Source organism: Conger conger, chromosome 3 (assembly GCF_963514075.1).
Source record: "Conger conger chromosome 3, fConCon1.1, whole genome shotgun sequence".
Lineage (NCBI taxonomy): Eukaryota > Metazoa > Chordata > Actinopteri > Anguilliformes > Congridae > Conger > Conger conger.
In genome coordinates this window covers 62,822,618-62,844,735 of record NC_083762.1, presented here as the reverse complement: position 1 = coordinate 62,844,735, position 22,118 = coordinate 62,822,618, and the positions used below count along the sequence as shown (strand labels likewise).

General features: G+C 41.1%; 2 protein-coding genes across 3 annotated transcripts; both read right to left on the bottom strand.

Moving 5' to 3' along the window:
* Positions 1-4,058: 4,058 nt before the first annotated feature.
* Positions 4,059-10,219, bottom strand: LOC133125095 (uncharacterized). The gene is made up of 6 exons (XM_061236813.1): positions 10,079-10,219; positions 9,009-9,074; positions 6,860-7,162; positions 5,296-5,446; positions 4,639-4,684; positions 4,059-4,419 (listed from the first exon to the last, which is right to left on the bottom strand). Exons 2-6 carry the CDS (start codon positions 9,067-9,069, stop codon positions 4,357-4,359), a joined length of 624 nt encoding a protein of 207 aa, XP_061092797.1. The 5' UTR covers positions 9,070-9,074; positions 10,079-10,219; the 3' UTR covers positions 4,059-4,356.
* A 2,833-nt stretch (positions 10,220-13,052) lies between these two features.
* Positions 13,053-21,036, bottom strand: LOC133124576 (uncharacterized). Of its 2 annotated transcripts, XM_061235890.1 has the most exons (8): positions 20,974-21,036; positions 19,903-19,968; positions 18,101-18,222; positions 17,920-17,995; positions 16,360-16,510; positions 15,702-15,747; positions 15,438-15,482; positions 13,053-15,003 (listed from the first exon to the last, which is right to left on the bottom strand). In XM_061235890.1, the coding sequence occupies exons 2-8, from the start codon at positions 19,961-19,963 to the stop codon at positions 14,884-14,886; spliced, it is 621 nt and encodes a 206-aa protein (XP_061091874.1). In that variant the 5' UTR covers positions 19,964-19,968; positions 20,974-21,036; the 3' UTR covers positions 13,053-14,883. The 2 variants fall into 2 exon arrangements, with proteins under 2 accessions (XP_061091874.1, XP_061091873.1); XM_061235889.1 differs by having other exon boundaries at positions 17,920-18,222.
* Positions 21,037-22,118: the final 1,082 nt, after the last annotated feature.

Sequence of the window (22,118 nt, the reverse complement as noted above, 5' to 3'; positions counted from 1 at the left end):
AGTTAAGGTTTACAGGGAGGTAGGGAGTGATGGGGAGAGGTGCAGCTTGAAGAGGAGCGTCTTGTCTGCACTTGAAGGTGGCAAGAGATTCTGCTGTTCTGACCTCCACGGGGAGTTTGTTCCACCACCATGGAGCCAAAACATACCGTAGTCGTGAGCGGGAGGTGGAAATGCGGAGAGGTGGAGGCGCCAGGCGTCATGTGTTCGCCGAACTGAGAAGGCTGGCAGGCCTGTAGGGTCTGATGATCTTTTGGAGGTAAGCTGGGGCTGACCCCTTAACTGTTTGGAAGGCTAGCACCAATGTTTTGAATTTGATGCGAGCCATGACAGGCAGCCAGTGGAGGGAAGTAAGCAGGGGGTGACATGAGTGTTTGGGAAGGTTGAAGACCAGACGAGCTGCTGCATTCTGGACAAGTTAGAGGGGTCTGATGGCAGATGCTGGGAGGCCAGCCAGGAGAGAGTTGCAGTGGTCCAGGCGGGACAAAACTATCGCTTGAACCAGGTGCTGGGTCGAATAGGGCGTGAGAAAGAGGCGGATTCTCCAGATGTTGTATAGGAGGACCGGGTTAACCTGCATGACCAGGTCACCGCCGCAATGTTCTCAGAGAGGGACAATCTGTTGTCCATCACCACGCCATTTAAAAGGGAGAACACAAACGCCAAGCGGGGCTCATGACGGAGGAGGGTTACCCGGAGCCCGAGTGAGTGAACCCTACGACTCAACCCCCGAGCTAAGCATGCCGCAAAAGAAGCGGAACTATCCTGGACGGACTACGAGAGAGCCCCGTTTCACGAAACGAAACCCCGCGGATGAAACCTCCAAAATCACGGAGTCACGTGAGAAAATCACCATCCCCCTAACCCAGCTAATCTCTCCCTCTCTGTACCTAGAAAGGAGCATCCCAGGCGGACGACTAGGTGGCCGGGACGCCGCAGGAATTGAACAGATCCAACGGACTAAAGACGGACGAACGGATTTCTCCCGTCCCTAATTTTTTCGCCACTGATATTTTTTCCCGTTTTTTTGGACTTTTTTTCTTTTGATTTTATTTTTTGAAAAGAAAGCACCTGGCTGTGCTGAATAGTTGAGGAGTGCCCTGAAGGCACGTGTGGGAAAAAAAAAATCATTGTGCACCATTTTTTCTCTCTCTCTCTCTCTCTCTCTCTCTCTCTCTCTCTCTCTCTCTCTCTCTCTCGTACAAAACATACTCTAAACCTAACAAATACCGTTATTGAAATTATAGTCATGAGCGGGATTTCACTCAGTGAGCACTAGTGTGTTCAGAGATGCTCTTCTGCATACCACTATTGTAATGTGTGGTTATTTGCATGACAGTCCTGTCAGCTTTAGCCAGTCTGGCCATTCTCCTCTGACGTCCCTCATTAACAAGGCATTTCTGTTTGTAGAACTGCTGCTCACTGGATTTTATTTGTTTTTGCACTATTCTTTGCAAACTCTAGAGACTAGTGTGTATGGAATCCCAGGAGATCAGTACTTTCTGAGATACTCAAACCACCCTGTCTGCCGCCAACAATCATTTGACAGTAAATCTGATGGTTTATGTGACCATAAACTGAAGCTTCTGACCCGTATCTACATGACTGTATACATTGCACTGCCACACAAATTGGCTGATTAGTGTAGGGTCCTCGCACAGGCCGCCAAATAACGTAGGGATTTTACTCACTACGAAACCGGGGCGCCAATTAATGTTATGTAGCAGTATAACTGCAAAAAGTAATCAGTCTCATAAAATTACTGTTATCAGAAGTACCTAACCACAAATTTAGTATTTTAATTAATAATTAAAATAACCAATATTAATGATTAAACATACCGATAACCTGAAGGTTGGAAGTTCTTCGAAAGACTGCGTTAACTCGGCTCTCATGTCTATGTGACGCCTAAACAAACACCAGGCTTAATAAAAGATATTTATTAAACAAACGTACAAACACAGAACAGATAAACTAACGGGAAGTTAGTAGGGTGTGTGTGTGTGTGTGTGTGTGTGTGTGTGTGTGTGTGTGTGTGTGTGTGTGTGTGTGTGTCCCTTGGACAAAGGAAAGGTAAATTGGTCGTGTCAGTGATAGAGTTAGCTGTGAGAAGACACTACTTGCATAGTTTTACTCTGATTACATACGCGAAAGACGGCGAATCAATTCAGGTATATATATGGCTAACAAAAATACATTCAAACGGTAAGACGGCAAATATAGAACACAGATTCACAATATCAGTCAAGACTAAACTAAACACTGGCTATGCCTGAATGTTTGTTCTCTTACTGAGTCCATACGCATTGGATCCAAAAGACGTGCTGTCCTTATAGGAGCCGCGATGGTGCTGTGACCTGGAGAGGTGCGCAAAGCTGGAGCGTTCCCGTCTTAGCCGCGCGTTGCTGTCTGGTCCGCTCGGTTGCTGGAAGGATGTTCGCTGGTCCTTTTTCCGGGTGGAAAAGTTTGTTGATGTTGTTCCTTGGTGAGTTTTACACCAGTTTCCACTCGCCATAGGCCACAACGTTACCGCGAGGTAACTAGGTGTGTCCGTAGGCCTGGTAGTATGCTGTGCAGCGTTCAGCCTCTGTCCGAGTCTCGGAGCAGATGAGCTGAAGCGAATGGCCAAAAAGGGTGCGTCTTTTGTTATATCTCTGAGATAAATTATTTTCTTTCTGTAATGATACAGAAATTCATGAAAGATCTTGTTTTGATTATTAAAAATACTTTGCCCCATCTGTTACATGCATGCCCATGCTTGAGCATGTGTATCTGTATGCGCGCGTGTGTTCAACATCAGAAGGTTACAGGAAACCCAGCAACAGGATATCATCGAGCTAAAGTATGCCGATGATTGTGCCCTGGTAGCCCACACTCCCTCTCATTAGCTGTAACCTTCACCACCAACAACCTTCACAGTAGAAGGCCAACAGCTAGCCATCGTTTCTGCCTTCAAGTACTTTGGAAGCATAATATCTGACAACTGCATAATGGAAGATGAGATCCAAAACTGCCTCAATCAAACCTCAGAATCTTTTGGTTGTCTAAGAAGGGTTTTCCTGAACAGCAACCTCCAGGCTGTTTGCATCTAAACCTTACTGTATGAATGTCAGGCATGGACCATCTATAGCCACCATCTCTGAAGATGCCTTCATAAGACCTTCCCATCACTTGGAAGGACAGAGTGCCACACACAGAGGTGATGGGACAGTCAGGCAGTCCACCCTGAACCACAGTCAACTCAGGTGGCTTGGGCGTATGCCTAGCCTCAGACTCCCATACAAAGTGCATTCATTGGAAAGCACTTTGGATAAAAGCAGTTTATACATGCAATCCATTTACCATTTACCATCTGGTTTCATGGCCCCATGTCATATGATATTTCTTTAACTCAGTCATGCTGGTTTTATGACTTGACTTTCAGCACTGCTTTGTTTAACACCTAGAGTGACTGAGAAAGTACATGCATACTTCACATGTACCTTGACAATGCACACTCCAGGGCCAAAGAGGGAATTATAGTCCTAATGTTAGCCTCTGCATTTCTACATCAAGAATGCCGTAAACAGATCTTTCACGTTCTGAACGCCTTCACTATCGGTTTGGCTGCATGCAATATTACCACAGAGCTCTGTCTTAGGTTATGATGATATTTATTTAATACAGCGCACTGACCCAAATAGAGAGTGAGCTCTCTACACAGCCAGAGGGGAAGCTGTGGTCTACCAGTCAGTTGACACCTATCACAATCCTACCACCTGCAGCTAAAGAGCCTTACAGAAAAATGTTCAAGATGACAGTTATCTGGTCAAGTCATCTGTGAGTCTTTGTCCCATTGTATTTGGCACCAAACTGAGTGTGCAGCAGTAATGATGTGTATGGAAGGGTTGCACTGACCTCCCAGTTGATGAAATTCTATGACGGCATACTGAAAAACATTTGAGATTATACTAGAGATTTATTTTGCTTGTACATTTATTGAAGCACACATTGCACAGTGTATAATGAATATTTTAATGAGTTTGTTGTCTCCCCCGCCTCCCCCACATCCCAGTTCCCCCCTCATCATTCTCCAACCTCTGATTGTGGAGTTTCTGAATAACTTTTATTAACTCTTTAAAAGATACAATTACATTGTGGTATTGTATTACAGAAAACAGACCCATAGTTACAGTGTGCATTCATGTCAGACTTGCAGTAGTATACCTGGACATCATATGGTAGTCAAATGTTGTCACAGATTGTGAAGATTAAGTTTTATGAAGGTTTCTGTGGGTAAATCACAACCATATACTTTCTGCTAATTCGCCATGTGGTCTGCTCATTTCTGCAAAATTTCCTTTTCGTGGTTGGATGTCATTAGAAATTATAGATCACGTTAGTCTTTTCAGTATAAGTGATGTATGGTTCCATATCCTGGATCTGAAAATATGAAAAACAGATATTATTTTATGAATGCTTTGCATGTACAGTATCCATGATGTATAATGTATGGTCAGTTTCTACTTTTTACACTAATAGCGAGGACAACAATGTTTGCAAATAAATACATTTGTAAAAGATTTCCCTGTTTGTGATCAAAACCAGCAATATAATATAAAGCATCTGCATGCAGTGCACTGTAAGCTTTAGTTTCTCAACCTCTTCTGTGTGAAACTTGAATCTCTCACGTTCACCCAGCTTCTTCCTGTATGTTAATAAAAGAAGATGTGTTAAGTGCACGTAACTCTGACTCACAACTACACACTATTTCAATGTTTTTACTAAGACCAGAAATCTTGCAATTACCATTTTTGTTTAATTGTACTGAAAAAAATAACATTGTACATTTGAAAATGAACATTTAGGAGAAATGTTGATTAAATACAAATCAGTCAGAACATATGTGGTTTTCATGGATCTAAGTACCATATTTTCTGTTAAGTGTAAATGTATAGGGACAATGACTGAATTTTTGGCTCTGTACTCCAGCACACTGGATTTCAAATAAAACAGTCAAGTTATTGTCACCCATTTTAGGGAAGCGAAAGTAATTGGACAATTACAGTAGCTACTCAGCGATTTCTTGGCCGGCTTTGTGTTGTTACAACATTAGTTAAAGCACAGGAAAGCTGGTATTTGCATTTAGAGTCTGTTGCGGTTGTCAACAAAAAAGTACTTTGTCATTGAATCATATCTGAAAGTTCTTGGCATAAAATAGTAATGCCAGACACAATCAGGCCTGCATGAGCAAAATGAAGAGTAACATGCATGTAGATGCAACAAAATAATCTATTCATTTATTGTTGATGCCCCTACCTCCTTTTACTCTGTAGTTTTCCCCAGATGATGACAGACGAAAGCACAATCAAAGTGAGGAGGGCTCCAAAACTGCACACCATCCATATTACAATCCCAGTTGGTGGAGGCTGGCGGTGCTGAACCTCAGAGGCATTCACATTAGACTCAGCTTTCAGGGGGAAAACCAGCGACAGCAGAAAAAAAATTATGATGTTTGCAATGAACTACCTGGCCATTAAACCCTGCTGTAAAATCCAGCTATGCCAGCTTGACCAACTCAATTTTCAAACTTTCATAAGATGGTCTAGCTCGGTCTGAGCTGGTCAAACAGCTATTGCTGGTAGCTTGTCTTAGCTGTTTCAAAACATAGATTGGGCAGGTCAAATCATATCAAGCTGGGAACAGGTCTTACCTGGCTAACCAGCTAAACCATGTTGAGCATGGCCTGAAGTTGGCCTGAACTGGCCAACCTGCAACCAACTGTTTCAAAACCTGGCCTAAGCTGTTTTTTCTTTCAGGAGGGAGCTGCATGTTAATATATTATAAATCCAGTTTACTGTAATTTAGATTACAGCTACCGCGCTCACTATATGTTTGCGTTGGTTGGCACATCCATTTAACATCAATATTTCACCCGTTTCAAAACCAATATCAATACCATTTCGCAGGTCTACAACAGTGACAACGGGCTCGCCAACTACTGATTTTGGTATTGCTAGATTGCGCCATTTTTGTGTTACGCTATAACTTATGTTTTGTTACGTCGTCCAGAAGTTGGATAACATAACATAACATAACATACCCTAACGAAACCCTTAAGAAATCGGCATAAAACGTTGACTTTTCTGTGCGTGTGCAGAAGACTGCAGCACCAGCGTGTGCAAAGGGACTGTGAGAGAATGAAGGAAAGGACGTTTAGATTGTATTTAAGTTAGGCTATAAATTTAAGTTATCTGTTTAAGTTACGTTAGTTGGTCAAACATTCAGCACAGTTCTCACAGTAATTGCCAAAGTGAGTAATGTTTTATGTATTTATGTCTGTTCTTGTTTAGTTTGTGGATTCGGTGTTAGCTGATAATCGCTAATATTGTAAAGACCTGTGTACTGCAATATTGTGGCACTTGTATTCCCTGTGTTTTATGCTGTTAAATAGCAGTTCAGTGATATGTTCTTCATTTCTTTAATTTAGAGATCACACGTGCCGACGTGAATATGGATATGAATATGGAAACCCAAAATGCCCACTGGCAATTACGTGCTGTGCTAAATAAGTCGACTAAAGACTCAAATTAAGATGCAGTGTTGCGTCTTCTGTATTCTGACCGATACCTCGGAACGAACACCGCTAAACTTAAAAAGATACAGTCCTTATTCGGGTTCCTACCCAACAGTGGAAAAACAACTCCATCCATCAGATCCCAACACAAGACCATTCATTCTGTGGGTAATTCAGAAATATAACTTACATGCTTTTTCTAATTTCATGACTGTACATTTTATTAAATTTGAATTAGACCTCTGGCCTACTCGCTGGATCTGCAATGTATAGTGAGCAGAGGTGTTCCTGCCGCACATACTGTACCTGTCACATGAAAATGTATAATCTCTTCTCCTTCACTGAAGTGAGTTTGACAAGTGTAATTGCCTTCATCAGATGGCTTGAATGGGGATATGTGGAGAATCACATGATCTGACTTTTGTTGTATTGTTATCCTGGAATCACAGGTGCTGTGTGTTCCATTTTTTTCAGATAAAAAACCAACCGAACAGCCATCTCCCCCTCTCCTCTTTATGTTCCAGTTCTCCATGATTAGTGTATTAAATGTTCTGTTTGAGCACAGGAGAGACACATTTGTTCCTGTTCCAAAAGTCTTTATGTGAATTCCTGTATTGCAAAGACCAAAAAAGCTGCATCAATTTCCACCATTTCATTTTTTCATGACTTTCAGGTTGGATGTGATTATAAGTTATGGAAGAGGAAGAAAAATAAAAGCTCCAATGAACATTTTTGGAGCTGTTTGCAATATATAGTAATATGTGAGTGATTCCATAATTCGGGTGCCATTTAGCCCTTAAATATTCAACATTGAATCCAAGAAAACATGTATTTAACCATGCAGTTTACCGATTTCAGGTTTATCCCATTTTTACAAGGTTTCTTGGCTGATGATGGCTGCATTTTGTTCAACCATGTTACCAAGATGTATACAATTATTTGAAGATAATTTTTTAAAAGTCTGTTCATGAAATCCTTTATTTGCCCCTCAATAAAATGTTCATGTCAAAATAAAGGCTATTTGTTCTAAAGAAATTAACGGAGTTGAAAGTAACAGGTTTGAGTTTTTGGCGTAGATTTATAGCATGATTAGAAAATATACAAAAAGTGGGTAACTAGGGTCCATGCTATGCATGAGGACAATAAGGTTGATTCTGAAATGTATATAAAAATAGAGAGTCATAATAAATACATTACTTTCAAGCTATCATTTTGGTTATTTTTCTTCCAATGACCTTCAGGAAATTCAGATAACCGTTGAACATATGACTTGTGGAATATTCCAAATAATTCATAGGAGAATGCATTCAGGTAACAGGGTTGAGTAAAATTATGGGACACGAATAAAAGGTACATTTTTCATAACCTATAACGAATTACTCATGAAAAAAGCATGCGATATTAAATGCATTCTCACAATAATGCAAAAATAGTACGATTCTTGAAGCATTTTAATGATTATGTGTCATGGGTGGAAGGTAGTGACCGGTTGTGGCCACCAGAGGGCAGGGGCTCATTATTTTCACCTGGCCCTCGTTAGTGCCAGGGGAGCCTACCTCCTGAGGGTATTTAAAGCCATCGCTGGCAGTCGGTCGGCGCTTCGGTGTCAACTGCTCGTTCTTGCACCAAGCTGGTATGCACGCGGTAGACTCGGTGTCTTAATGAGTCAGGTATCGTGCTGGTTCGGGTTTCTTTCTCATTTAAAAGAAGAGGTAAGGAAGATGCTCAGCTTGTTGGTGCTGTGTGCACGGCTGACGCCTTCCGAAAGGTTCTTTTGTTTTTGATTTCATTTGTAGCTTGTGTGAGCTTGTGGGTGAGGGATGTTGTCCCCGGTATTTGTATTTTGGTTTGTGTTTTTCCTGAGCTGCGTCTCAAGGTTCTTTGTTTTCTTACCTAGTGTTTTATACTAGGATGTACTTTTATTTTGGTCCCCGGTCTGGGGTTTGCAGTGCTCGCTTTTAGCACTCATTTTGGTTGGGTTGTTCGCCCTGGTTTTTAAGGGTTGCTTTATTTTCCTGTTGCCGATTTTTCGGCTGTTTCTTTTATTTTGGTCGGAGTTGTTGTTTCTGTTTCCTTTACCTCCCGGGGTTTTGTGGCGAACACGTTCGCGTGTCCGCTTATAAGCGATTACCCTTAGTCGCTCCTGGCTCTCCACCAGTCCCCGACATTACAGTATGTTTCAAGGTAAAATGTAGTCATTGTTGGCTAGGACAGACAAAAAACGCTACTTTCTAAGTGCTATAGATAATAATAATGTATTAAGCTGTTTATCCGAAACTTACATGGAAGTTTACTTCTTCTTCCTTTACATGCATTATATATTTAATATCAGTGGGACACAAATGGCACCCCAATCACGGAATCACCCACGCCCTTTTGGGAAAAATGCATTCTTATCAAACAGAAAAGTTGTTATTTTTATGTAGACACCAAAATAACACAGATTCTCTCATACCTTCAGTGTGTATACCATTTAATTGCAGGGCTATCATCATCCAACACAGAATCAGCTCCATAACTCCTGTGCAATTGAACAAAGATGGTCAAACCTTGGAAATTAGCCTCAGAATGGCATAAAGGCATAAAGGCAGTGCTGAGCATTTATACAGATGCAATAATTTACCATCTGATGAGGGCCATAAAAATATTGAGGTTATTTATATTGATTGCGACACTTCACGCACAGTACTCTGTTCATCTGCAACATTTGGTTAGTGAAAAGGATTAGCAGCTACTGTGCACCACTGCAGAACATCATATAGCATACACCATAACTGACAATGTACTGTGCAGTATACAATCAATGTGATATAATTTTAAGAATTGAACTGTAGTGCTGCAGAACCTCATTTTACATGCAAAACACAAACGATTTGACAAAACACTAACCAACATGCATGTACAGAAGCCAGAATGCACCTATTGCAACCTCTTTATGAGATATTCAGTCAAAACTCAGAACAGAATTGGAAGCAGAAGTGTGCTGCAGTAAGGGCTGGAAGTACCATGTAGGTATCACTCTGTTCTTCCTTAAAAATGTTGGTCGAAACTTTGTACAACCTTGAAACCAGATGCACCAAGTAATAATATTACCAATTATCACAAAATTAGGGCTTTGCAAAAGAGAGTGCTTTGGGCTGTGGGCATGGGTGCTGATTGTAAAATAGACCAAGAATAAAGAATCTAAGTCATCGCTGCATCAAACATATGGTCACACTTGGATATTTGTCAGACAAAGAATCATTCTAGGACTAGTACTTGCGAAAGTATAGCTTCAGAGTTATTACAGCAAATGATAACCTACCAGGGTTTGCTGTAGTCGTCACAGTGATATTTTTGCAGTGGAAATAAAATTAGCTTGATAGCCTCCTTTTTAACAAGCCATCCCTTGCTAATGTTTCTGATAGAAAATCATAAAATACATGCTGCCAACCACCACACCACACAGCTGACCACCAAGCATAGGTTTCAGATTCAAAACTTTTAAATGTCATTTCTTTTTGGTTTTCAGATATTTAGACTCACCTTGTGTAAGTGAGGCATGCAGGACCAGCGATCTTTAACAGCATCGCCCGAGGCTTTATAAACAACTGCAAGAATCGACAAAGCAAGTGTAGCTTTCTTTTCTATTAATAGGAAGCAGAGGTTCACAAGCTCATCAGTTGTGAAACCTGCTTGAAATATAGGTCAGTTGTACTTGAGAGATGATAGCTAAGTTAAGCTCTTCCTGTTTTCAGCACATACACCTAGCTTCAAAAAGCTAGATAAACATCTAACAAAAAGTTCGGAAATTTGTGTTTGGTAGATTGTTTCTCTGTTGTCACAATTCTTCTTGGCAATAAATTTTATACTGTTGGAAAGCCTGTTTATTTCCCTTTACATGCATTTGTGGGATGAGCAGCACAGTTGAGTGTGGGTTGCGCTCATGAGAAATTTGCCAAATCTTCTCTGCCAATGCCATACAGCTTGTTCTGCTGATGTGTATATATGAATAATAGAAATGTTCAAGTAAAATGGTATAAAAGGAAAGGATTGCATCATTACATTACATTAATGGCATCTTATCCAGAGTGACTTGCAACAAAGTGCAAAGTGCATACCCACAACCACGGATAAGTGCGCTGAAAGACCCTAGAGCAGGGGTCTCCAACCCTGGTCCTGGGGAGCTACTGGGTCTGCTGGTTTTTGTTTTCACCTTAAAATCAGCACCTGTTGAGACCCAGGTAACCAGGTGAGGTGAGTTAATTAATTAAATTAGAGCAGTTGATTATAGTTAATTGCAGGGTAAGAACGAAAACCAGCAGACCCAGTAGCTCTCCAGGACCAGGGTTGGAGACCACTGCCCTAGAGGGAAGTTCAATTCAAACTGACTGCTACCTGTACAACAAAGCTAAGGACTAGGGCCTATTTGATCATCATCATTTTTTTATTTATTTTTTTATAATACCGGAACACGCAAATGTATGAATAAACTGCTTACTTAGCCAAACAAAACTAGCAAAGTTATCATCCTAATGATACAAGTAAATAATACAGTTAAAGACAACAGTTAAGGTTTACAGGGAGGTAGGGAGTGATGGGGAGAGGTGCAGCTTGAAGAGGTGCGTCTTGTCTGCGCTTGAAGGTGGCCAGAGATTCTGCTGTTCTGACCTCCACGGGGAGTTTGTTCCACCACCATGGAGCCAAAACATACCGTAGTCGTGAGCGGGAGGTGGAGGCGCCAGGCGTCCTGTGTTCGCCGAACCGAGAGGGCTGGCAGGCATGTAAGGTCTGATGATCTTTTGGGGGTAAGCTGGGGCTGACCCCTTAACTGTTTGGAAGGCTAGCACCAATGTTTTGAATTTGATGCGAGCCATGACAGGCAGCCAGTGGAGGGAAGTAAGCAGGGGGTGACATGAGTGTTTGGGAAGGTTGAAGACCAGACGAGCTGCTGCATTCTGGACAAGTTAGAGGGGTCTGATGGCAGATGCTGGGAGGCCAGCCAGGAGAGAGTTGCAGTAGTCCAGGCGGGACAAAACTATCGCTTGAACCAGGTGCTGGGTCGAATAGGGCGTGAGAAAGAGGCGGATTCTCCAGATGTTGTATAGGAGGACCGGGTTAACCTGCATGACCAGGTCACCGCCGCAATGTTCTCGGAGAGAGACAATCTGTTGTCCATCACCACGCCATTTAAAAGGGAGAACACAAACGCCAAGCGGGGCTCATGACGGAGGAGGGTTACTCGGAGCCCGAGTGAGTGAACCCTACGACTGAACCCCCGAGCTAAGCACGCCGCAAAAGAAGCGGAACTATCCTGGACGGACTATGAGAGAGCCCCGTTTCACAAAACGAAACCCCGCGGACGAAACCTCCAAAATCACGGAGTCACGTGAGAAAATCACCATCCCCCTAACCCAGCTAATCTCTCCCTCTCTGTACCTAGAAAGGAGCATCCCAGGCGGACGACTAGGTGGCCGGGACGCCGCAGGAATTGAACAGATCCAACGGACTAAAGACGGACGAAAGGATTTCTCCCGTCCCTAATTTTTTCGCCACTGATATCTTTCTTTCTTTTGATTTTATTTTTTGAAAAGAAAGCACCTGGCTGTGCTGAATAGTTGAGGAGCGCCCTGAAGGCACATGTGGGAAAAATAAAAATCATTGTGCACCATTTTTTCTCTCTCTCTCTCTCTCTCTCTCTCTCTCTCCCACAAAACATACTCTAAACCTAACAAATACCGTTATTGAAATTATAGTCACGAGCGGGATTTCACTCAGTGAGCACTAGTGTGTTCAGAGATGCTCTTCTGCATACCACTATTGTAATGTGTGGTTATTTGCATGACAGTCCTGTCAGCTTTAGCCAGTCTGGCCATTCTCCTCTGACGTCCCTCATTAACAAGGCATTTCTGTTTGTAGAACTGCTGCTCACTGGATTTTATTTGTTTTTGCACTATTCTTTGCAAACTCTAGAGACTAGTGTGTATGGAATCCCAGGAGATCAGTACTTTCTGAGATACTCAAACCACCCTGTCTGCCGCCAACAATCATTTGACAGTAAATCTGATGGTTTATGTGACCATAAACTGAAGCTTCTGACCCGTATCTACATGACTGTATACATTGCACTGCCACACAAATTGGCTGATTAGTGTAGGGTCTTCGCACAGGCCGCCAAATAACGTAGGGATTTTACTCTCTACGAAACCGGGGCGCCAATTAATGTTATGTAGCAGTATAACTGCAAAAAGTAATCAGTCTCATAAAATTACTGTTATCAGAAGTATCTAACCACAAATTTAGTATTTTAATTAATAATTAAAATAACCAATATTAATGATCAAACATACCGATAACCTGAAGGTTGGAAGTTCTTCGAAAGACTGCTTTAACTCGGCTCTCATGTCAATGTGACGCCTAAACAGACACCAGGTTTTATAAAATATATTTATTAAACAAACGTACAAACACAGAACAGATAAACTAACGGGAAGTTAGTATGGGAAGTTAGTAGGGTGTGTGTGTGTGTGTGTGTGTGTGTGTGTGTTTCCCTTGGACAAAGGAAAGGTAAATTGGGCGTGTCAGTGATAGAGTTAGCTGTGAGAAGAGACTACTTGCATAGTTTTACTCTAATTACATACGCGAAAGACGGCGAATCAATTCAGGTTTATATATGGCTAACAAAAATACATTCAAACGGTAAGACAGCAAATATAGAACACAGTTTCACAATATCAGTCAAGACTAAACTAAACACTGGCTATGCCTGAATGTTTGTTCTCTTACTGAGTCCATACGCATTGGATCCAAAAGACGTGCTGTCCTTATAGGAGCCGCGATGGTGCTGTGAATGCGTGTCCTGGAGAGGTGCGCAAAGCTGGAGCGTTCCCGTCTTAGCCGCGCGTTGCTGTCTGGTCCGCTCGGTTGCTGGAAGGATGTTCGCTGGTACTTTTTCCGGGTGGAAAAGTTCGTTGATGTTGTTCCTTGGTGAGCTTCACACCAGTTTCCGCTCGCCATAGGCCACGAAGTTACCGCGAGGTAACTAGGTGTGTCCGTAGGCCTGGTAGTGCGCTGTGCAGCGTTCAGCCTCTGTCCGAGTCTCGGAGCAGATGAGCTGAAGCGAATGGCCAAAAAGGGTGCGTCCTTTGTTATATCTCTGAGATAAATTATTTTCATTCTGTAATGATACAGAAATTCATGAAAGACCTTGTTTTGATTTTTAAAAATACTTGCCCCATCTGTTACATGCATGCCCATGCTTGAGCATGTGTTTCTGTATGCGCGCCTGTGTTCAACATCAGAAGGTTACAGGAAACCCAGCAACAGGATATCATCGAGCTAAAGTATGCAGATGATTGTGCCCTGGTAGCCCACACTCCCTCTCATTAGCTGTAACCTTCACCACCAACAACCTTCACAGTAGAAGGCCAACAGCTAGCCATCGTTTCTGCCTTCAAGTACTTTGGAAGCATAATATCTGACAACTGCATAATGGACGATGAGATGTTTGCCTCAATCAAACCTCAGAATCTTTTGGTTGTCTAAGAAGGGTTTTCTTGAACAGCAACCTCCAGGCTGTTTGCATCTAAACCTTACTGTATGAATGTCAGGCATGGACCATCTATAGCCACCATCTCTGAAGATGCCTTCATAAGATCCTTCCCATCACTTGGAAGGACAGAGTGCCACACACAGAGGTGATGGGACAGTCAGGCAGTCCACCCTGAACCACAGTCAACTCAGGTGGCTTGGGCGTATGCCTAGCCTCAGACTCCCATACAAAGTGCTCTATAGCTAACTACATCACAAATTAAGGAACCGTGTGTATGAGTGGCATTCATTGGAAAGCACTTTGGATAAAAGCACTATATACATGCAGTCCATTTACCATTTACCATCTGGTTTCATGGCCCCATGTCATATAATATTTCTTTAACTCAGTCATGCTGGTTTTATGACTTGACTTTCAGCGCTGCTTTGTTTAACACCTAGAGTGACTGAGAAAGTACATGCATACTTCACATGTACCTTGACAATGCACACTCCAGGGCCAAAGAGGGAATTATAGTCCTAATGTTAGCCTCTGCATTTCTACATCAAGAATGCCTTAAACAGATCTTTCACGTTCTGAACGCCTTCACTATCGGTTTGGCTGCATGCAATATTACCACAGAGCTCTGTCTTAGGTTATGATGATATTTATTTAAAACGCACTGACCCAAATAGAGAGTGAGCTCTCTACACAGCCAGAGGGGAAGCTGTGGTCTACTAGTCAGTTGACATCTATCACAATCCTACCACCTGCAGCTAAAGAGCCTTACAGAAAAATGTTCAAGATGATAGTTATCTGGTCAAGTCATCTGTGAGTCTTTGTCCCATTGTATTTGGCACCAAACTGAGTGTGCAGCAGTAATGATGTGTATGGAAGAGTTGCACTGACCTCCTAGGTGATGAAATTCTACGAAGGCATACTGAAAAACATTTGAGATTATACTAGAGATTTATTTTGCTTGTACATTTATTGAAGCACACAAATTTATATTTTAATGAGTTTGTTGTCTCCCCCCGCCTCCCCCACATCCCAGTTCCCCCCTCATCATTCTCCAACCTCTATGATTGTGGAGTTTCTGAATAACTTTTATTAACTCTTTAAAAGATACTATTACATTGTGGAATTGTATTCAGAAAACAGACCCATAGTTACAGTGTGCATTCATGTCAGACTTGCAGTAGTATACCTGATGGACATCATATGGTAGTCAAATGTTGTCACAGATTAAGTTTTATGAAGGTTTCTGTGGGTAAATCACATCCATATATACTTTCTGCTAATTTGCCATGTGGTCTGCTCATTTCTGCAAAATTTCCTTTTCGTGGTTGGATGTCATTTGAAATTATAGATCACCTTAGTCTTTTCAGTATAAGTGATGTATGGTTCCATATCCTGGATCTGAAAATATGAAAAACAGATATTATTTTATGAATGCTTTGCATGTACAGTGTCCAGGATGTATAATGTATGGTCAGTTTTTACTTTTTACACTAATAGTGAGGACAACAATGTTTGCAAATAAATACATTTGTAAAAAATGTCACTGTTTGTGATCAAAACCAGCAGTATAATATAAAGCATCTGCATGCAGTACACTGTAAGCTTTAGTTTCTCAACCTCTTCTGTGTGAAACTTGAATCTCTCACGTTCACCCAGCTTCTTCCTGTATGTTAATAAAAGAAGATGTGTTAAGTGCACGTAACTCTGACTCACAACTACACACTATTTCAATGTTTTTACTAAGACCAGAAATCTTGCAATTACCATTTTTGTTTAATTGTACTGAAAAAATTAACATTGTACATTTGAAAATGAACATTTAGGAGAAATGTTGATTAAATACAAATCAGTCAGAACGTATGTGGTTTTCATGGATCTAAGTACCATATTTTCTGTTAAGTGTAAATGTATAGGGACAATGACTGAATTTTTTGCTCTGTACTCCAGCACACTGGATTTCAAATGAAGTTATTGTCACCCATTTTAGGGAAGCGAAAGTCATTAGACAATTACAGTAGCTACTCAGCGATTTCTTGGCCGGCTTTGTGTTGTTGCAACATTAGTTAAAGCACAGGAAAGCTGGTATTTGCATTTAGAGTCTGTTGCGGTTGTCAACAAAAAAAAGTTAAAAGTACTTTGTCATTGAATCATATCTGAAAGTTCTTGGCATAAAATAGTAATGCCAGACACAATCAGGCCTGCATGAGCAAAATGAAGAGTAACATGCATGTAGATGCAACAAAATAATCTATTCATTTATTGTTGATGCCCCTACCTCCTTTTACTCTGTAGTTTTCCCCAGATGATGACAGACGAAAGCACAATCAAAGTGAGGAGGGCTCCAAAACTGCACACCATCCATATTACAATCCCAGTTGGTGGAGGCTGGCGGTGCTGAACCTCAGAGGCATTCACATTAGACTCAGCTTTCAGGGGGAAAACCAGCGACAGCAGAAAAAAAATTATAATGTTTGCAATGAACTACCTGGCCATTAAACCCTGCTGTAAAATCCAGCTATGCCAGCTTGACCAACTCAATTTTCAAACTTTCATAAGATGGTCTAGCTCGGTCTGAGCTGGTCAAACAGCTATTGCTGGTAGCTTGTCTTAGCTGTTTCAAAACATAGATTGGGCAGGTCAAATCATATCAAGCTGGGAACAGGTCTTACCTGGCTAACCAGCTAAACCATGTTGAGCATGGCCTGAAGTTGGCTTGAACTGGCCAACCTGCAACCAACTGTTTCAAAACCTAGCCTGAGCTGTTTTTTCTTTCAGGAGGGAGCTGCATGTTAATATATTATAAATCCAGTTTACTGTAATTTAGATTACAGCTACCGCGCTCACTATATGTTTGCGTTGGTTGGCACATCCATTTAACATCAATATTTCACCCGTTTCAAAACCAATATCAATACCATTTCGCAGGTCTACAACAGTGACAACGGGCTCGCCAACTACTGATTTTGGTATTGCTAGATTGCGCCATTTTTGTGTTATGCTATAACTTATGTTATGTTATGTTTTGTTACGTTGTCCAGAAGTTGGATAACATAACATAACATAACATACCCTAACGAAACCCTTAAGAAATCGGCATAAAACGTTGACTTTTCTGTGCGTGTGCAGAAGACGGCAGCACCAGCGTGTGCAAAGGGACTGTGAGAGAATGAAAGAAAGGACGTTTAGATTGTATTTAAGTTAGGCTATAAATTATATATAAGTTATCTGTTTAAGTTACGTTAGTTGGTCAAACATTCAGCAGTTCTCACAGTAATTGCCAAAGTGAGTAATGTTTTATGTATTTATGTCTGTTCTTGTTTAGTTTGTGGATTCGGTGTTAGCTGATAATTGCTAATATTGTAAAGACCTGTGTACTGCAATATTGTGGCACTTGTATTCCCTGTGTTTTATACTGTTAAATAGCAGTTCAGTGATATGTTCTTCATTTCTTTAATTTAGAGATCACACGTGCCGACGTGAATATGGAAACCCGGTGAATATGGAAACCCAAAATGCCCACTGGCAATTACGTGCTGTGCTAAATAAGTCGACTAAAGACTCGAATTAAGATGCAGTGTTGCGTCTTCTGTATTCTGACCGATACCTCGGAACGAACACCGCTAAACTTCAAAAGATACAGTCCTCATTCGGGTCCCTACCCAACAGTGGAAAAACAACTCCATCCATCAGATCCCAACACAAGACCACTCATTCTGTGGGTAATTCAGAAATATAACTTACATGCTTTTTCTAATTTCATGACTGTACATTTTATTAAATTTGAATTAGACCTAATGTATAGTGAGCAGAGGTGTTCCTGCCGCACATACTGTACCTGTCACATGGAAATGTGTACTCTCAACTCCTCCACTGAAGTGAGTACTACAAGTGTAATTGCCTTCATCAGATGGCTTGAATGGGGATATTTGGAGAATCACATGATCTGACTTTTGTTGTATTGTTATCCTGGAATCACAGGTGCTGTTTTTTCCATTATTTTCAGATAAAAAACCAACCTGACAGTCATCTCCACCTCTCCTCTCTATGTTCCACTTCTCCAGGATTAGTGTATTAAATGTTCTGTTTGAGTACAGGAGAGACACATTTGTTCCTGTTCCAAAAGTCTTTTTGTGAATTCCTGTATTGCAAAGACCAAAAAAGCTGCATCAATTTCCATGACTTTCAGGTTGGATGTGATTATAAGTTATGGAAGAGGAAGAAAAATAAAAGCTCCCATGAACATTTTTGGAGCTGTTTGCAATTTATAGTAATATGTGAGTGATTCCATAATTTGGGTGCCATTTAGCCCTTCAACATTCAACATTGAATCCAAGAAAACATGTATTTAACCATGCAGTAAAAGTGTTTACCGATTTCAGGTTTATCCCATTTTTACAAGGTTTCTTGGCTGATGATGGCTGCATTTTGTTCAACCATGTTACCAAGATGTATACAATTATTTGAAGATAATTTTTTAAAAGTATGTTCATGAAATCCTTTATTTGCCCCTCAATAAAATGTTCATGTTAAAATAAAGGCTATTTGTTCAAAAGAAATTAACGGAGTTGAAAGTAACAGGTTTGAGTTTTTGGCGTAGATTTATAGCATGATTAGAAAATATACAAAAAGTGGGTAACTAGGGTCCATGCTATGCATGAGGACAATAAGGTTGATTCTGAAATGTATATAAAAATAATAAGAGTCATAATAAATACATTACTTTCAAGCTATCATTTTGGTTATTTTTCTTCCAATGACCTTCAGGAAATTCAGATAACCGTTGAACATATGACTTGTGGAATATTCCAAATAATTCATAGGAGAATGCGTTCAGGTAACAGGGTTGAGTAAAATTATGGGACACGAATAAAAGGTACATTTTTCATAACCTATAACGAATTACTCATGAAAAAAGCATGAGCTATTAAATGAATTCTCACAATAATGCAAAAATAGTACGATTCTTGAAGCATTTTAATGATTATGTGTCATGGGTGGAAGGTAGTGACCGGTTGTGGCCACCAGAGGGCAGGGGCTCATTATTTTCACCTGGCCCTCGTTAGTGCCAGGGGAGCCTACCTCCTGAGGGTATTTAAAGCCATCGCTGGCAGTCGGCCGGCGCTTTGGTGTCTACTGTTCGCTCTTGCACCAAGCTGGTATGCACGCGGTAGACTTGGTGTCTTAATGAGTCAGGTATCGCGCTGGTTCGGGTTTCTTTCTCATTTAAAAGAAGAGGTAAGGAAGATGCTCAGCTTGTTGGTGCTGTGTGCACGGCTGACGCCTTCCTCAAGGTTCTTTGTTTTCTTGCCTAGTGTTTTATACTAGGATGTACTTTTATTTTGGTCCCCGGTCTGGGGTTTGCAGTGCTCGCTTTTAGCACTCATTTTGGTTGGGTTGTTCGCCCTGGTTTTTAAGGGTCGCTTAAGTTGTTGAGTTGTTGTTTCTGTTTCCTTTACCTCCCGGGGTTTTGTGGCGAACACGTTCACGTGTCCGCTTATAAGGGATTACCCTTAGTCGCTCCTGGCTCTCCGCCAGTCCCCGACATTACATTATGTTTCAAGGTAAAATGTAGCTAGGACAGACAAAAAACGCTACTTTCTAAGTGCTATAGATAATAATAATGTATTAAGCTGTTTATCCGAAACTTACATGGAAGTTTACTTCTTCTTCCTTTACATTATTTATTTAATATCAGTGGGACACAAATGGCACCCCAATCACGGAATCACCCACGCCCTTTTGGGAAAAATGCGTTCTTATCAAACAGAAAAGTTGTTATTTTTGTGTAGACACCAAAATAACACAGATTCTCTCATACCTTCAGTGTGTATACCATTTAATTGCAGGGCTATCATCATCCAACACAGAATCAGCTCCATAACTCCTGTGCAATTGAACAAAGATGGTCACACCTTGGAAATTAGCCTCAGAATGGCTATCTGCGGCATAAAGGCAGTGCTGAGCATTTATACAGATGCAATAATTTACCATCTCTAGAGGGCCATCAAAATATTGAGGTTATTTGTATTGATTGCGACACTTCACGCACAGTACTCTGTTCATCTGCAACATTTGGTTAGTGAAAAGGATTAGCAGCTACTGTGCACCGCTGCAGAACATCATATAGCATACACCATAACTGACAATGTACTGTGCAGTATACAATCAATGTGATATCATTTTAAGAATTGAACTGTAGTGCTGCAGAACCTCATTTTGCATGGAAAACACAAACGATTTGGCAAAACATTAACCAACATGCATGTACAGAAGCCAGAATGCACCTATTGCAACCTCTTTATGAGATATTCAGTCAAAACTCAAAGAAAACAGAATTGGAAGCAGAAGTGTGCTGCAGTAAGGGCTGGAAGCACCATGTAGGCATCACTCTGTTCTTCCTTAAAAATGTTGGTTGAAACTTTGTACAACCTTGAAACCAGACGCACCAAGTAACAATATTACCAATTATCACAAAATTAGGGCTTTGCAAACGAGAGTGCTTCGGGCTGTGGGCATGGGTGCTGATTGTAAAATAGACCAAGAATAAAGAATCTAAGTCATCTCTGCATCAAACATATGGTCACACTTGGATATTTGTCAAACTAAGAATCATTCTAGGACTAGTACTTGAGAAAGTATAGCTTCAGAGTTATTACAGCAAATGATAACCTACCAGGGTTTGCTGTAGTCGCTACAGTGATATTTTTGCAGTGGAAATAAAATTAGCTTGATCCTTTTTCACAAGCCATCCCTTGCTAATGTTTCTGATAGAAAATCATAAAATACATGCTGCCAACCACCACACCACACAGCTGACCACCAAGCATAGGTTTCAGATTCAAAACTTTTAAATGTCATTTCTTTTTGGTTTTTAGATATTTAGACTCACCTTGTGTAAGTGAGGCATGCAGGACCAGCGATCTTTAACAGCATCCCCCAAGGCTTTATAAACAACTGCAAGAATCGACAAAGCCACAATGCAATTGTAGCTTTCTTTTCTATTAATAGGAAGCAGAAGTTCACAAGCTCATCAGTTGTGAAACCTGCTTGAAATATAGGTCAGTAGTACTTGAGAGATGAGAGCTAAGTTAAGATCTTCCTGATTTCAGCACATACACCTAGCTTCAAAAAGCTAGATAAACATCTAACAAAAAGTTCGGAAATTTGTGTTTGGTAGATTGTTTCTCTGTTGTAACAATTCTTCTTGGCAATAAATTTTATACTGTTGGAATGCCTGTTTATTTCCCTTTACATGCATTTGTGGGATGAGCAGCACAGTTGAGTGTGGGTTGCGCTCATGAAAAATTTGCCAAATCTTCTCTGCCAATGCCAAACAGCTTTTTCTGCTGATGTTTATATATGAATAATAGAAATGTTCAAGTAAAATGGTATAAAAGGAAAGGATTGCATCATTACATTACATTAATGGCATCTTATCCAGAGTGAAGTACAACAAAGTGCAAAGTGCATACCCACAACCACGGATAAGTGCGCTGAAAGACCCTAGAGGGAAGTTCAATTCAAACTGCTACCTGTACAACAAAGCTAAGGACTAGGGCCTATTTGATCATCATTTTTTTTTTTTTTTTTTTTTAGAATACCGGAACAAGCAAATGTATGAATATACTGCTTACTTAGCCAAACAAAACTAGCAAAGTTATCATCCTAATGATACAAGTAAATAATACAGTTAAAGACAACAGTTAAGGTTTACAGGGAGGTAGGGAGTGATGGGGAGAGGTGCAGCTTGAAGAGGTGCGTCTTGTCTGCGCTTGAAGGTGGCCAGAGATTCTGCTGTTCTGACCTCCACGGGGAGTTTGTTCCACCACCATGGAGCCAAAACATACCGTAGTCATGAGCGGGAGGTGGAGGCGCCAGGCGTCCTGTTTGGCCGAACCGAGAGGGCTGGCAGGCGTGTAGGGTCTGATGATCTTTTGGGGGTAAGCTGGGGCTGACCCCTTAACTGTTTGGAAGGCTAGCACCAATGTTTTGAATTTGATGCGAGCCATGACAGGCAGCCAGTGGAGGGAAGTA

Coding starts and splice junctions, on each gene's coding strand:
- LOC133124576 (XM_061235889.1), bottom strand. CDS start 19,963: ATGGAGCTGATTCTGTGTTGGATGATGATAGCCCTGCAATTAAATGGT. Junction 16,511..17,919: donor TACACATTTCCATGTGACAG/GTACAGTATGTG, acceptor TCCCCCTGAAAG/CTGAGTCTAATGTGAATGCC. Junction 15,748..16,359: donor AAACTACAGAGTAAAAGGAG/GTAGGGGCATCA, acceptor ATTAACATACAG/GAAGAAGCTGGGTGAACGTG.
- LOC133125095 (XM_061236813.1), bottom strand. CDS start 9,069: ATGGAGCTGATTCTGTGTTGGATGATGATAGCCCTGCAATTAAATGGT. Junction 5,447..6,859: donor TATACATTTTCATGTGACAG/GTACAGTATGTG, acceptor TCCCCCTGAAAG/CTGAGTCTAATGTGAATGCC. Junction 4,685..5,295: donor AAACTACAGAGTAAAAGGAG/GTAGGGGCATCA, acceptor ATTAACATACAG/GAAGAAGCTGGGTGAACGTG.